This window comes from Callospermophilus lateralis, chromosome 7 (genome assembly GCF_048772815.1).
Source record: "Callospermophilus lateralis isolate mCalLat2 chromosome 7, mCalLat2.hap1, whole genome shotgun sequence".
NCBI lineage: Eukaryota > Metazoa > Chordata > Mammalia > Rodentia > Sciuridae > Callospermophilus > Callospermophilus lateralis.
This window is the reverse complement of record NC_135311.1, coordinates 115,301,216-115,315,954: the sequence shown is the minus strand read 5'-3', so window position 1 is coordinate 115,315,954 and position 14,739 is coordinate 115,301,216. Positions and strand designations below refer to the sequence as shown.

General features: G+C 37.8%; 1 protein-coding gene across 3 annotated transcripts in view; it reads left to right on the top strand.

Moving 5' to 3' along the window:
- The window catches only part of Macf1 (microtubule actin crosslinking factor 1), a 221,715-nt gene that overhangs the window by 63,309 nt on the left and 143,667 nt on the right, over positions 1–14,739 (top strand). For all 3 annotated transcript variants that reach the window (XM_076860679.2, XM_076860680.2, XM_076860681.2), the window contains exons 22-31: positions 175–301; positions 738–921; positions 1,491–1,660; positions 5,096–5,274; positions 6,257–6,395; positions 7,071–7,264; positions 8,987–9,149; positions 10,770–10,853; positions 13,669–13,776; positions 14,107–14,205. In XM_076860679.2, the coding sequence (XP_076716794.1) occupies positions 175–301; positions 738–921; positions 1,491–1,660; positions 5,096–5,274; positions 6,257–6,395; positions 7,071–7,264; positions 8,987–9,149; positions 10,770–10,853; positions 13,669–13,776; positions 14,107–14,205 (1,447 nt within the window). The remainder of the gene's footprint in view (positions 1–174; positions 302–737; positions 922–1,490; positions 1,661–5,095; positions 5,275–6,256; positions 6,396–7,070; positions 7,265–8,986; positions 9,150–10,769; positions 10,854–13,668; positions 13,777–14,106; positions 14,206–14,739) is intronic.

Sequence of the window (14,739 nt, the reverse complement as noted above, 5' to 3'; positions counted from 1 at the left end):
AGTACTGAGGGAAAAAATAAAATAAAAGATTCCTATGTTGTCAGTACTTCTGGCCTTTCTCTGCCCAATTTATAAGCTTAGCTCTTCTAAACCAATCACATTTTTCTTTAGGAGGTCTCTAATGCAGAGCTCAAGTTTTTCAGAAGCTACAATCAGGTTCTGTGTTGTTTCTAGGGTGGAACAATCTTATCAGAAGGTGATGGCCCTTTGGCACCAGCTACATGTGAACACCAAAAGCCTTATCTCCTGGAACTATCTGCGGAAGGACCTTGATCTTATACCGACCTGGAACCTAGAAAAGGTGATTGTGAATGTTGCCTAGGCCACATCCTATTCCTTTTTCCAAAAGGAGTTTTTTTCATTAATGGAGACTTCTCCCCAGCCGAATGGAGTAAAGTGGAATCAGAGATACTATTTCATGTTAGTGACCGTAGGGTCTTAGGAACTAGAATTAGCAGTTTGAATGGTTGGGGATTTCCTGATGAAATGAAGTGGTAAACTGACAAGACAATTATTATATATGTCCAGTGGGGCACAAGGGGTGCTTCTGGGGTATTAGTAATATTCTGTTTCTTCATCTAAATGCTGGTTACATGGATGAATTCAATTTGTGTAAATCAAACTGTTTATGATTTGTGCTCTGTTTAGTATACATGTTAGACTTTAATAAAAAGGGAGAAGAGAGAAAGTATTATGTGCCCACTCTGTTGAAAGTTCTTTTGGCTGCTTCTCTCTAGCTTCGGTCCTTAGCACCAGGAGAGTGCCACCAGACTATGAAGAACCTCCAGGCTCACTATGAAGATTTTCTGCAGGACAGTCGTGACTCTGCACTCTTCTCAGTGGCTGATCGCTTACGGTTGGAAGAGGAAGTAGAAGCTTGTAAAACCCATTTTCAGCACCTGATGAAGTCCATGGAGAATGGTGTGTGTGCTAGGAAGAGGGAAGAATGGTGGTATGAAAGCCCTGAAGGATGCTGCTGGTCCCTTTGTATAAATTAGATTGAGAACACCTTATAGAGATGAATTTTCAAAATCAAATTGTGAAAGCTGATATTTTGGTTGTTTTTGCTAACCAACTTCTCACATTTCCTTCTGAATATAACATATTTGGATTCTTAAAGATCAGAATATAAGGCATGGACTTTAGGATCAGGCTGAAAGTTCCCTAAATAGGATTTTGCTTTAGGGGAGCATGCTGGTGCATTCCTGCAATCCCAGCTACTTGGGAGGCTGAGGAAGAAGGATTGGAATTGCCCATTGCCTGGGCAATGTAGCAAGAACCTGTCCCAAAACAGAATTAGGAAAGAGTTGTGAGGGTGTAACTCCGTGGTAGAGCATTTATCTAGCATGTGTGAGGCCCTGGGTTCAATCCCCAGTACTGTCAAAAATGAACAAATAATGGATGTCTGATCTGCCAGAGCCAGTGGTGTTCTCAGGTTTGTTGATCTCTCATGGGGGACTCAGTGGTCTTCTATGCTTGTGCATTCACAGAGGACAAAGAGGAGACTGCGGCCAAGATATACATCTCAGAGCTGAAGAATATCCGGCTACGCTTGGAGGAGTGTGAACAGAGGCTGGTCAAACGAATTCAGTCTCCAGCCAGCTCTAGGACTGACAGAGATGCCCGGCAGGACATTGCATTAAGGATTGCAGAGCAAGAGGTAAGCCTGGGGAGAAAGGTCAGTACTGGGGCAAAGTAAATGCTTTCATAATGAATTGGGTGGCAAGAGTATAGATCCTAAGAAATAAGTCCAGAGATTCATGACAGTTCTACTCAGGAATTCTTCCCTACAGCCTTTTTCCTATGGAGAAGCAGGGTTTTGGCCTCAACTATATTGCTGACTTGATTAGTTTCATATAGACTTGAGAAGACAAATGGGCTAGTAAATTGTATTACATGTGGGCTACATAACATTTTTAAATTGCTTAGTAGAGATGCTGCTCTCTCTTCTATCCCATGTGTGCCTATGTTTCTTTCTATGTCATGGTTACTGTCAATCATAGGAGTCAGTAAATATAAGGAAAGAATTCAGATTCTAGTGTGGTCTCTGATGCACCCTCTCTTGAGTGATTTTGGGAAAGTTAACTTGAATCCTTCCTTTTTATAAAATGAAAATAATGTATGCTTGACAGCTTTTTTGAAAGTTAAGTAGTAAGTGCATATAATGAGCTAGGAAAGTAAAATGCTATAAGAATGTAGGATAGAATTCTTGAAATTAGCAAATATTAATTGTTTTAAGTCCTCTGAGCATGTAAAGAAAAGTAAGTCTAAAGAAGAAGAAAAGGATGGAGTTACAATTACTGACTTCAAAGAAAGAGATGTCCTAAGTTATTAACTAGTGCATTTCTCAATTTTCCAGCTAACGTTGCTACAGGAATTTAGAGTATTACTAGAACATTTCTATTTGGAATGGTATGAGAGAGCTCTGTGAAAACTATGAATTTGAAGCTTAGAGGGAATGGCAGGAAATGGCTAATAAGGAGTGATTTTTCTTACCTTTCTCAGTTTTTCCTAACCTTGAAGAGGAGGATAAGAGAACCATATGATTTTTTTACTGCTGAGAAAGATGTAATGTGTCTATATGAGACATATCATATAAGCTTATAATCCTCATGTGGAAGCTTTTTACTTTCCCATGGAGTTATCCCAAATCTATTTGTTTCTGAAAAATGCTAAGAAATAAAGATCAATATTCAGCTCTATTTCTAATAGACCTGGGTTTTTTTTAAAAGCTTTTCATTTTGGATTTCAGATATACAAAAAAGTTTTATTCTCAAACAGCCTTCAACTAAATTCCCCAGCTGTTAACATTTTTCTTCATTTTTACCATTTTCTTCTATGCATGTATACATAATAATGTTCTTTTCTTCTTTTTTTATCTTGAAATTAAATTCCAGACATGGTGCTTCTTTATCCTTGATACTTGAGTATGCATTTCCAAAACACAAGGGCAGTCACTTATATAACCACGCAAATTAAATTACGATATGGACATTAATATAATACTGTTTTACAAGTTCAGACCTCAATAAAATTTCAGGGGACCCAATAAAACCCATGTTTTCTTCTCCCTCCAAAAAGAATATTTTGCCCAAGATTTTACCCAGAATCACACTTGGATTTAGTTGCTCAGTCTCTTTAGATTTCTTTAGCTTGAAACAGGTTTTCATCACCTTTCCATGACCTGGAAATTTTTGAAGAGTGCAAACCTTTTATTCTGCAGAATAAATGTATAGACTATTTGTCCTTCCATTGTGTTTATCTGAGTCCTCCTTATGATTAGGCTTAGGTTATACATTTTTTTGCAGGAATACCACAGAAGTGATACTATGTTCATGGCGAGTAAGTGTATTATATCATGAGGCCTGTGATGTAAATTCTTCCCATTACCATTGCCGTTACCTTCGATCTCTTGTTAGTATTTTCCCCTTGGTAATTACTAAGTAATTTATGGGGATACTTATGGGGGTATATGGGGTGGATATTTTGAAGTGGTGTGCATATTCTGTTTTTCATCAAACCTTGATCAACTAGTTATAGCATCAATTGGTGAGTCTTGACTGAATCAGTTCTTAGTATCACAAGAACTTGCCAAAAGCTGATTTTCTAATTTTGTCACTCTTTTAAGAACTTTCCATTCTGTTGAAAGGAAAGAACTTTCTCCTTCTTCCCTCCTACCTCCTTTTTTTGTTACTTATTAATGTCAGTCAGTACTCATGGATTCTTACTAAGTAGTCTGTAATTTGTTTCTATCACTTTTTTTCTTTTTCCTTTTTTCTATACTGGGGATTGAACCTAGGGGGTTTTAATACTGAGCTGTATCCCCAATCCTTCTTATTTTTCATTTGAGACAGGGCCTTGCTAAGTTACTGGAAGCTGGTCTCAAACTTGTGATTCTTCTGCCTCAGCCTCTGAGTTGCTAGGATTTTTCTCCAGCTGGGGAACTTATAAGCATGTACCACCATACCCAGCCTATTTACATTTCTTTTGATGCTCAAATTTTAACAAATTTAGTCAATGGGAACCCCTTAAAGCTGACTCCGATGGCTTTTTATCATGCCCCCTTCATTCTTTGAGCATTTTCCTTTTTCTTTCTTTTTTTTTTTTTTTAAATTTTTTTTAGTTGTCACTGGACCTTTATTTTATTTATTGATATGTGGTATTGAGAATCGAATCCAGTGCCTCACATAGGTTAGGCAAGCACTCTGCCATTGAGCCACATCCCCAGCCCTTGAGCATTTTCTTTTTGAACAAACAAAATATTTCTGGTTCTTGACTTTGCCACACCCAACCCAGGAATCAACTATTTCTCCAAGGAGTTCTGCTGCTTTTGGATGGACAATGGTCTTTAGAAAAAAGAGTGGTTTGCTAAATGTACTCATAGTGTGTCATTGCTTATACATTCGTTCAGATATATTACCAATACATATGTGCATTTGAATGTGGAAATATGTTATCCATGTTTATGCCCATATATGTAAGAAAGCACATATAAATCAATATGTTTATTGATCAGTGCCATGCATACATTATACACACACATGCACAAACATGGATTTGTATGTATCTCTCTTTATCCAATTCTACACCATTAGCACAAGATCTATTTTAATCTCTTTCCAAATGTGTAACTCCCTTCTTCAAGACTGAAAACCTGCTTCGTATTACCCAAAATGTACTTACTTATTGCTCAGTTCTCTCATTTACATATAATGGTTTCAGGATTGCTAACTCATACTACTGCATAAACAAACCTATTAAACTAGAGTTCAGCATTTATTTATAGTTCTTTTTCCTTCAAGCCTGAAGATATATCTACAGTCCAGATACTATGTTCAGAAATTCTTTGTACATGTTCTTGCCTCTTCTCCCTCTTCAGTGATTTTTATCTGTCTCATTTTAGGAACTCTCTGCCTGCCCCATCCTTCCTTATTTTTTTATAAGAATATAAAAACAACTGTTTCATAGTTTATTCAACCATTCTATTTTTGGGCATTTTGGCAAGTTCTAATTTTTGCTATTAAAATAAGGACTTCTTTCTAACTTCTTTGTTCATTTCTGTCTCCATCTTTGTTGTGTGTCTTGTTCCTTACAGCACACCCAAGAGGATTTGCAGCAACTTAGATCTGACTTGGATGCTGTTTCTATGAAATGCAACAGCTTTCTCCATCAGTCTCCATCTGGTTCAAGTGTCCCTACTTTGCGTTCTGAACTGAATTTGCTTGTTGAGAAGATGGACCATGTCCATAGTCTCTCCACTATCTATTTGAATAAGTAAGTGAACTGAGGTTATGGTTTATCAAAAGGGCAATGGTTTCCCCTGGGATAAAAAGGAAGAGGGCCTAGAGTGTTTCATGAATAACCCAGAAAGACTGCAGATCTTAAAGAGTATGAATCTGTGATGAGACGTCTTGGCTTTAATTCCTAGTAAGACAGAGGAGATTCCCTTGGACTGCATTAAACAAATGCCAGTGATATGGATTAGGAGTTAATTTGTGGTGTTAGGACTGTTCTGTACCTCATTTCTCTTGGGTTAAATACTTCTGAAAGTGACACAGACTTTAAGAGGAGAGGGCTGGGATTGTAGCTCAGTTGGTAGAGTGCTTGTCTTACATGCACAAGGCCCTGGGTTCAATCCCCAACACCACACACACACACACACACACAAAGACAGAGGAGGGGGGAGGGGGAGAAAGACTAAACAATTTTTTTTTAAGATAGAGGAGAGAGAGAGAGAGAGAATTTTTTAATATTTATTTTTCAGTTTTCGGGGGACACAACATCTTTATTTTTATGTGGTGCTAAGGATCGAACCCAGCACCCCGTGCATGCCAGGAGAGCACGTTACCGCTTGAGCCACTTCCCAAGCCCAAGACTAAACAATTTTTTTAAAACCCTTTTAGCTAAACGAGATATTGTGTGGAAGTTTTTCCCCTAATATTCCATTCCTACCTGTGACTTTGAGGAGTGACAGATCTTAGATACTTTGATGTCAAGTGGGTTTCTGGCCTCAAGTCTTCTCTCCATGAGTCTTCCACATGTGTCCATGTCCCAGTGTCACTGAGAACTTTATTTTGAATTGGCTTAACCTGGCATTTTACCATAGGTCCTTGTTTTTGCAAAAAAACCCTCTAATAATGGTGAAATTGATTTGTGCAGTTATATTTTGTGAACCTGTCTATAACCCTTGAGGCATATAATCCAGGTCTTAAAATCCATGGGCTGATAAAGGAAAGTGATTTTTTTCCTACCACAGATTAAAGACAATTGATGTTATAGTGCGTAGCATACAGGATGCTGAACTCTTGGTCAAAGGTTTTGAAATCAAGCTGAGTCAAGAAGAAGCAGTGCCAGCAGATCTCGTAGCTCTGGAGTCCCATCGGTCTACATTACGGGTTAGTTACTCTAGTTTCTTAGGAGGCTGATTTAACATATCCATTGCTTTGTGTTAGCAGCAAAATGCAATTTTGGATGGCATGACACTGATTTAAGTTTGTATTTGAACTAGGCAGAATATCACATTTAATATATTTTACAAAGTATTCAGAAAAGAAAGGACTAAAAAATATGTCTAGCTAGAAAGAATAGAGGAGAGACTGTGCCTTTCAACTTATTTTTTTCCCCTTTTTCTCCCAATAAGATAAAGATTTATTTGAATACAACCAATGGTTATGTTGTAAGTTTGTAAAGCAGTTAACTGTTACTTCATTTGGTTCTCACAAGCCACTCTGGGAAGGATTTTTATCTATTTATACAGATGAGAAAACCAAGATATAGACTGGCTAAATGACTTATCTTGCTTTCATAGCTTTTAAATAGTAAAGACAGGCTTCAAACAAAAGTTCTTTGCATTTTCTTCATATGGTATACTTGTGACTGGCCTCCCTGGGAAAGCTAAGACCATGACCTGTGTAGGCATTTCTGGCACAACCCTCTTGGGTCTAGTTTCTGAGTGACACATTTACTCTTGAGTTCACTGAAGACAGTGCCCTTGTTTCCTACTTTGTCTGAATCTTTTTTTGTTTTACATGGGAAAGATCTAGCCTGTTTCTGTGCATATATTTTAATAGCACTGGCTTAATGATGTGAAGGACAAGAATTCAGTATTCTCAGTCTTGGATGAGGAAATCACCAAGGCCAAGGGAGTGGCAGAGCAGCTGAGTCGTCTGACACCAGAGCGAAACCTGGATTTGGAGCGCTATCAGGAAAAAGGCTCCCAACTGCAGGAGCGTTGGCACCGTGTCATTGCTCAGTTGGAGACCCGGTGAGTGGCAGCCCACCTTTTTCTTCTATTAGGACAGGGACTAGAGCTTAAACAGAAATAGAGTTATAGCTATACATTCATTTTTACAGACAGGAATTGGTAGGGAGGGGCAGAAATTTAAAAACATGAGTTCTAAACAAGGTAAGTGACAGAAAATGGGGCCCATCAACCCCAAGGCAGACTTGAGGCTTGCTTTTGGCTTAGCAGTAATGATAGTATTAGCAGTGCCTCTTTTATGCTCCATGTTTTATATCTTCTTATGACATTAAATAAAACTTTTTATAGTATAGACTTAAAAGGTCATACACTGATCTTTTCTGAAGTTCAGAACATAGGTTCTGGATCTTGTTTTGTTACCTTTGAATGCAAATATGAGCCATTTTTCATAGTGGATGGAGCTTTGCAGAATTTCTTGCTTCCATCACAGTTGCCAATTGAGTAGTTTTTATTTCTGTTATCAGATAACTAATTAAGTCAGAACACTGTCAGTCTGAGGCTAAGCTGGTGTTTTAGTCAGGTTTTTTGCTGCTGTGACTAAAAAATCTGACCAGAACAATTTTAGAGGTGGAAAAGTTTATTTGAGGACTCATGGTTTCAGAGGTCTCAGTCCATAGAATGCTGGCTCCATTCTTCAGGGCTCTAGGCAAGGCTGAACATCATGGCAGGAGAGTGTGGCGGAGGGAGCCAGCTCACATGGTGATCAGAAAGCAGAGAGAGAGGTCTCCATTTGCCAGATACAAATATATAACCCAAAGCCCCACCCCAATTCCTACCTCCTCCAGCCACACTCTACCACTTCATTTACCACTTAGTTAATCTCTTTCAGGATTAATTCACTGATTGTGTTAAGGCTCTTGTAACCCATTTCTTTTCTGAACCTTCTTGTGTTGTCTTGCATAGGAATTTTCAGGGGACACCACATCTAAACCATAACAGCTGGATAGGGGAATATGTGGGGAGAGGAGTTTAGCAATTCCAGCATGTTTGGATTGATTCTCTCTACTCAAATTAGTATCTATCCCAAGACTGATTAGATTAACAGAAGTGAATAGTGACTACTATTTTCATTTCTCTCCACTTTCTGCCCCAGAAAATTATAATGATTCATAAATCATAGCTGTGGTATTCTTTTTTTTTAATAGCCATGGTATTGTTGGAGCACTATGTCCTGAGGTATATAAATATATGTCCAGTTATTAACTTTCTTGCAATCTAGGTAAAAAAATTTGACATTGTTTGTCATGTGATGCCAGATCACAAGGACAAGTAGGAAAAAATAGATTTTCTTTAAGTCACTCACCTTTAAGTCACTGGGTACATGCATAGGTATCATACAGCCTTGAATCATTTATTCCCATAAAGGAAGTTACATCGAACTATCGGCCTGAGCAAAGAAGGGAATTGCCTTATGTACTGTATTGTCATCTATATTAAGGTGTTTGATAGAAGTTTCCCTTTGGTTTTTTTTTTTTTTTTTTAATTTTACTATACTCTCACATTTATTATAAATGTTTCATTGTTATATAAGGCATACATTTTGGACAAAATCTGTTTAATGTTCACTACTAGTATGAGTTTTCAGATGTTCAATGAATTTAAAATTTAAATACATTTTGGAAATATTATTTAACTTTTTAGGGTTTCTGGGCACAATGAATTCTCCAAAAATAAGCAGTGTTTAAGAAACATGTGGCTATAATTTTTTTTCCTTTGTTCCTCCAGCCAATCTGAACTAGAAAGTATCCAGGAAGTTCTAGGAGATTACAGAGCCTGCCATGGAACTCTCATCAAATGGATCGAGGAAACTACTGCCCAGCAGGAAATGATGAAGCCAGGTCAGGCAGAAGATAGCAGAGTACTGTCAGAACAGCTCAGCCAGCAAACGGTGAGTGTGGTCATAGCATGGAAGTTGCAGGGTGAAAAGTTAGCTCATTATAACAGAAGATGATTTCCTAGCAATTTTCCCTCAAAGGGAAAGGCATTCTTATATGCCGCAGTCTGGCTGGGCACAAAATCACAAGCCACTCACATCTTTGTAGATTCAAACAGCAATTCTTTATTCCCGAACTCATACCGACCCTCTACAAACACGTTCTGGGGAAATCCACATTCTCTGGGAAAATCCCAAATACTCTCTCAATCCCAGGAGAACTCAACAGGAACTACAGGAGCGGGCACGCCTAAGGCAGCAGGATACGCCCTATTCCCAGCAGGGTACACCTTAAACCTGGAACCGCCCTAAACCCTGATCCGCCCTGGTCCTTGAGCAAGGTCACCTTACGTGCAATGTCATAGCAAAATGTCCAAGGCAAGTCCATTTTACCACGAGTCCTTCCTGTAAGCAACATAGGGTACACAGGCAAGGAAATTGTCATACCTACTTGGCTAATGGCTCTAGCACTTATACCTCTCTTCTTAGAGAGAGGTTCAAACAGATGGTCTCAAGGTACTGGTTTTAGGCCACCAGAACCTGTTGGGTACCTTCAATCCTAAATTTCTATGGCTATATGTTGAAATCATTAGGTGGACAGATTGAATAATTCCATTCTGCTTCTTGATATTACATTTTATTTTTACTGGGGGAGGGGTGTTTGAAAACACCCTAGGAGACTTGTGATTGGAAGAATTTTAAAGAATTTTTGGGGGGGCTGGGGATGTGGCTCAAGCGGTAGCGTGCTCGCCTGGCATGTGTGCGGCCCGGGTTCAATCCTCAGCACCACATACAAACAAAGATGTTGTGTCCGCCGAAAACTAAAAAATAAATATTAAGAATTCTCTTTCTCTCTCTCTAAAAAAAAATAACAATAAAAATAAAAATAAAGAATTTTTTGGTTGTTTTGTTTTTTGGTGTTTTGTTTTGCAATATGGTTAAAAGGAAAAGGTCTAGAGTTACCTTGCCTAGACTTCACTCCTGGCTCATCAACCTGTTACCTAGGAAAATTAGTCACCTCTCAGTACTCTACGTCTTCTTCTTCTTTTTTTTTTTTTTTTAAAGAGAGAGAGAGAATTTTAATATTTATTTATTTTTTTTTTAGTTTTCGGCAGACACAACATCTTTGTTTGTATGTGGTGCTGAGGATCGAACCCAGGCCACACGCATGCCAGGCGAGCACGCTACCGCTTGAGCCACATCCCCAGCCCCAGTACTCTACTTCTTTATCCATAAAATGGATTTAGTTCATTATTAATTTAACCTACTTTATAAAGTTCTGGTTAAGATTAAAGAAGTGATATATGTAAAATACTAAGAACAGTGGTTCTCAAAGTATGAACTCTAAACCAGCAGCATCAGCATCACCTGGGAATATGTTAGAAATACAGGTTCTAACTCCAAACTTACTGAATTTGAAACTTTGGGGGTGAGACCCAGTAATCTGTGTTTTAACTACCCTATTAATGATTCTGATATAATTCAGGTTTGAAAACTACTGCCTTAGAACATAGTAAATGCTCAGCTGATCCAATGATGATAACGATAGTGATAATGTGTTATTTTGCTTCCTAGGATCTGTTTGCAGAAATTGAGAGAAATCAGATAAAACTGGACCAGTGTCAAAAATTTTCCCAGCAGTACTCCACTATTGTAAAGGTAATTGTGCCACATCCCAAAAGGAACATAAGTAATCTCCAGGAAAATCTGCATCGTCACTCTAGGTTCTGTTTTCATACAAATTAAGCAGAGTTCTCCTGCTAGAGACTGACACTACCTTCCAAGAGGGCCACAAACCTCTTAAACTTATGACAAGAACAGTATTTGAGTTTTTTCTTAAAAATGCTTCTCACTTGTCTTGTCTAGCTCAAGAAATAGTGTCTCTATTTTTTCTAGTTATTGAGGCAAAAACCCCAGGAGTCACCCGTAACTCTTCTTTTCTTTAAACTTTATGCTCAGTCTGTGAACAGGTTCTTTATTGTTTTTTAACATCCAAATTTGTCCTGAATCTGACTACCTTTCATTTTATCCTGTCTTTCCCTAATTCACATGGAAGTGTATGCTTCCTTAGAATACTGTAGTACTATGAGCCAGCCTCTTACTTCTGCTCCGCCCTCACAAGCTGTTTTCCCACAAGAAGTTGGACTCACCATTTTAGAACATATTGCATGTCACTGAATCTCAGACACCATAGATGGACACCCTAATTTTATACATACCAAAATAAAGAGAAACTGCTAATTATATGACATGCCATTTTTTTATATTCAAATTTTATTTTTTTAGTACTAGGGATTGAACCTGGGGTGCCTAACCACTGAGCCCACATCCCCAACACCCACCCTCTTTTTTTCAGGGCTAAGGGCTAAACTCAGGGCCTGTGTGTATAGGCATGCACTCTGCCACTGAGCTAAATCCCCAACCTCCCCAGCTCTTTTTATTTAATTTTCAAATTTTGAAATAGGTTGTTACTAAGTTGTTTAGGATCTCTGCCTCCCAAGTCACTGGGATTACAGGCATGTACCACCACACCTAGCTATATTCAAATTTTAGAGAAACTAAAATGGTGGGGTGTATACCTTAGAATAGATGAATTATGATATATCAAGTCATGTCACTTCTTAAAATTGTCTAATGTCTTCATATTATATTCATAATAAAATTCTAAACTAGTTTGTAAGACCCTAATCTGGCCCCTCCCTGTTTCTCTGACATCATTATTAAAGAGAAACAAACTTTTAAGATTATTATATATTTACTTGTTTATATGTGACTTCTCACTAGGTTGTAAGTTCTAAGGGAACAAGGTTTTTTTCCTGACTTACTCTCCACTGTGTGTATTGCACTCAAAGCACTGGTAGGTATGTAGGAGATGTTCAACATTCCTTTAGTTAATAAGAGAAAACTTGTTATCAAAAAGAGTTGAGTTAAAATCCTGACATCACCATTTTCCAGAGTTGAAACTTTATGTTGTTCTATTTATGAGAACAACAGCTACCTCACTGAGTGATTATAAAGTTTAAATGAGATAATCTGTATATAGGACAAGGTCTCAAAGTACATTCATTAAATGGCAACAATTGCTTTTTATTATTAATACTAGTTCATTACTACTATTTTTTTTTAATGTGGTGCTGAGAATCGAACCCAAGGCCTTGCATGTGCTAGGCGAGTGCTCTACTGCTGATCCACAACCCCAGCCCCTCATTACTACTATTATATTTTATCAATTCCTTAAGGAACTCATTCCATATTTTTTTTCCATCTAAGATTTTTCTAAGTAGATAAGAGGAGCAATACTTTCTGGGCATAGAAACTCCATCAAAGGGAGGAGTTATCTGAGGAAATAGCAAGTATTCTAGTATAGGTAGAAAATATTGTACATGTAGTTCAGTGGTAAAAGTACTCTGGGGTTCAAACCTAATACTAGGGGGAGGAGGGGGAAGAAGAAAGAAAAAACATGGTACGTGAAGAGCAGTAAGCAATGAAGATGAGTAAGGAGGTTGTGATCACCTGTGAAAGGCCTTGTTCAGCTCTATTGGCTTTCTATTCTTTTCTTGTTCAAAATGTTGTCTTTGAGCCAATAGTCTCAGCATCACCTGGGAGATTGTCAAAAATACAGACTCTCAGACCTACTGAATCAGATTCTGCATTTTAATGAAGTCCGTGTATGTTTTGTATGCACGTTGTTGCTTGCAAAGCTTCTGCTCTAGATCACTGAAAGCTTTCAATAAGAGGAACAGTGTGGTCATCTTTGTGTGTTAGAAAAGGTATTCTGGTGGCAGGAGAAAAAATAAATAAGTAAAAAATAAATAAATAAAATAAATAAATAAGTAAGAGAGTACTGCCCCCATCCCCCATGTGAGAGATGAAGACAGCCTGGACTAGGGCAGTACTCTCAGGGCTGCAGACGAATCAGAATAGCATGATGAAGCAAGAAAAGCGTGGATTTGGGATTAGAAGACAGTGACTCTAATCAGATCAGCTACTAATGCACTGAGTTAATTAGAGAAATTCACTCCCCTCCTTGGGCTTTAAGTCCCTCATGAATGAGATGAAATGGTTGGTCATCACAAATTACAGACTCAGGATTTGGCAAGCTATGGCCCATGAGCTAAATCTAGCCTCCACACTAGTTTTTATGTAGCCTATGAGAAATGGTTGGGAGAAAAAAAATCAAAAGAATAAAAATATATCATGCAATGTCCATAAGTAGAATTTTATTGTCACATAGCCACATTCTTTCATTTACATAGTCTATGGCTACATTCATATAACAGTAGCAGTTGAGGAGCTGTGTCAGATAGTATGGTCCCAGTGTTTTCTATCTGGCGCTTTATAGGAAAAGTTTGCTAACATCTGGTCTGAATGATCACCAAAACATCTTTCAGCTATAAAAGGATGTGATTCTATTGCATGATATGTGTGAGCTATAAAACCCTTAGTAAATGAAATGAAATATATTCTCTCTCAGGACTATGAATTGCAACTGATGACTTACAAGGCCTTTGTGGAATCACAGCAGAAATCTCCTGGCAAACGCCGTCGCATGCTTTCTTCTTCAGATGCCATCACACAAGAGGTAAATGGGTAGGGCAAGGAAATATGCCACTGTCTTCCATTAAGAAAGCATGCGTTTGTTTAAGGCCTTAAAGTTTAATTTAGGATTCACCTTCTGTTGAGCATGTGACTCAAAGAAAACTTCACCTTATTTTTAACTATTGAAATTTGCTTTTCTGTGCTTTTCTAGCATGAGCAAGGCCCTGGGTTCAATCCTCAGCACCACATAAAAATAAATAAATAAAATGAAGATAATTGTGTCCAATTAAAAAATAAATATTAAACAAAAAGAAAAAAAAGAAATTTGCTTTTCAGGCAAATAATTTATTTAAACTGTTCTTTTTAACTGCAGTTTATGGACTTGAGGACTCGCTACACAGCATTGGTGACCTTAACAACTCAGCATGTAAAATACATCAGTGATGCACTCCGGCGATTGGAAGAGGAGGAGGTGAGAATAGTTGGGTCCTAAATAACCTTGAAAGTACAATTAAATATCCTATGCCTCAGGCTGAGGATTTACCTCAGTGATAGACATGCCTTATATATGAAAATCTCCAGGTTTGATCTCTGACACTGAAAAAAAAAATTGCTGTGCCTTATCTGTCAGTCAAAACTCAAAGCACATGCACAATCAATTTTCATTATTTGCAGTAGTCATATTAACAAATGCTGAACCATTGCTCCTAGGGGAAGTAGAGGGTTAGGTTCATGTTAGCCTCTGTTCATATTTTTCTCAATAGATCAATATTTAGCTATGTTTTAAAAATCTTTATTTTTAAAAGATTCTTTATTTGATACATATTGTTGATTCACTAACTTTGAATTCATTGCCAGTAGCACTCTTTCGCCATCTGAACAAAGCTTATCCAAAACCTATTTTCTCAATAAGATATATAAGAGCCTTCTTGTGCTTAGGAGCACTAGAAGGTGCTTTAGCACTATCTTATAGCCATTTTAAATAGTGAAATCACTAACAACAACA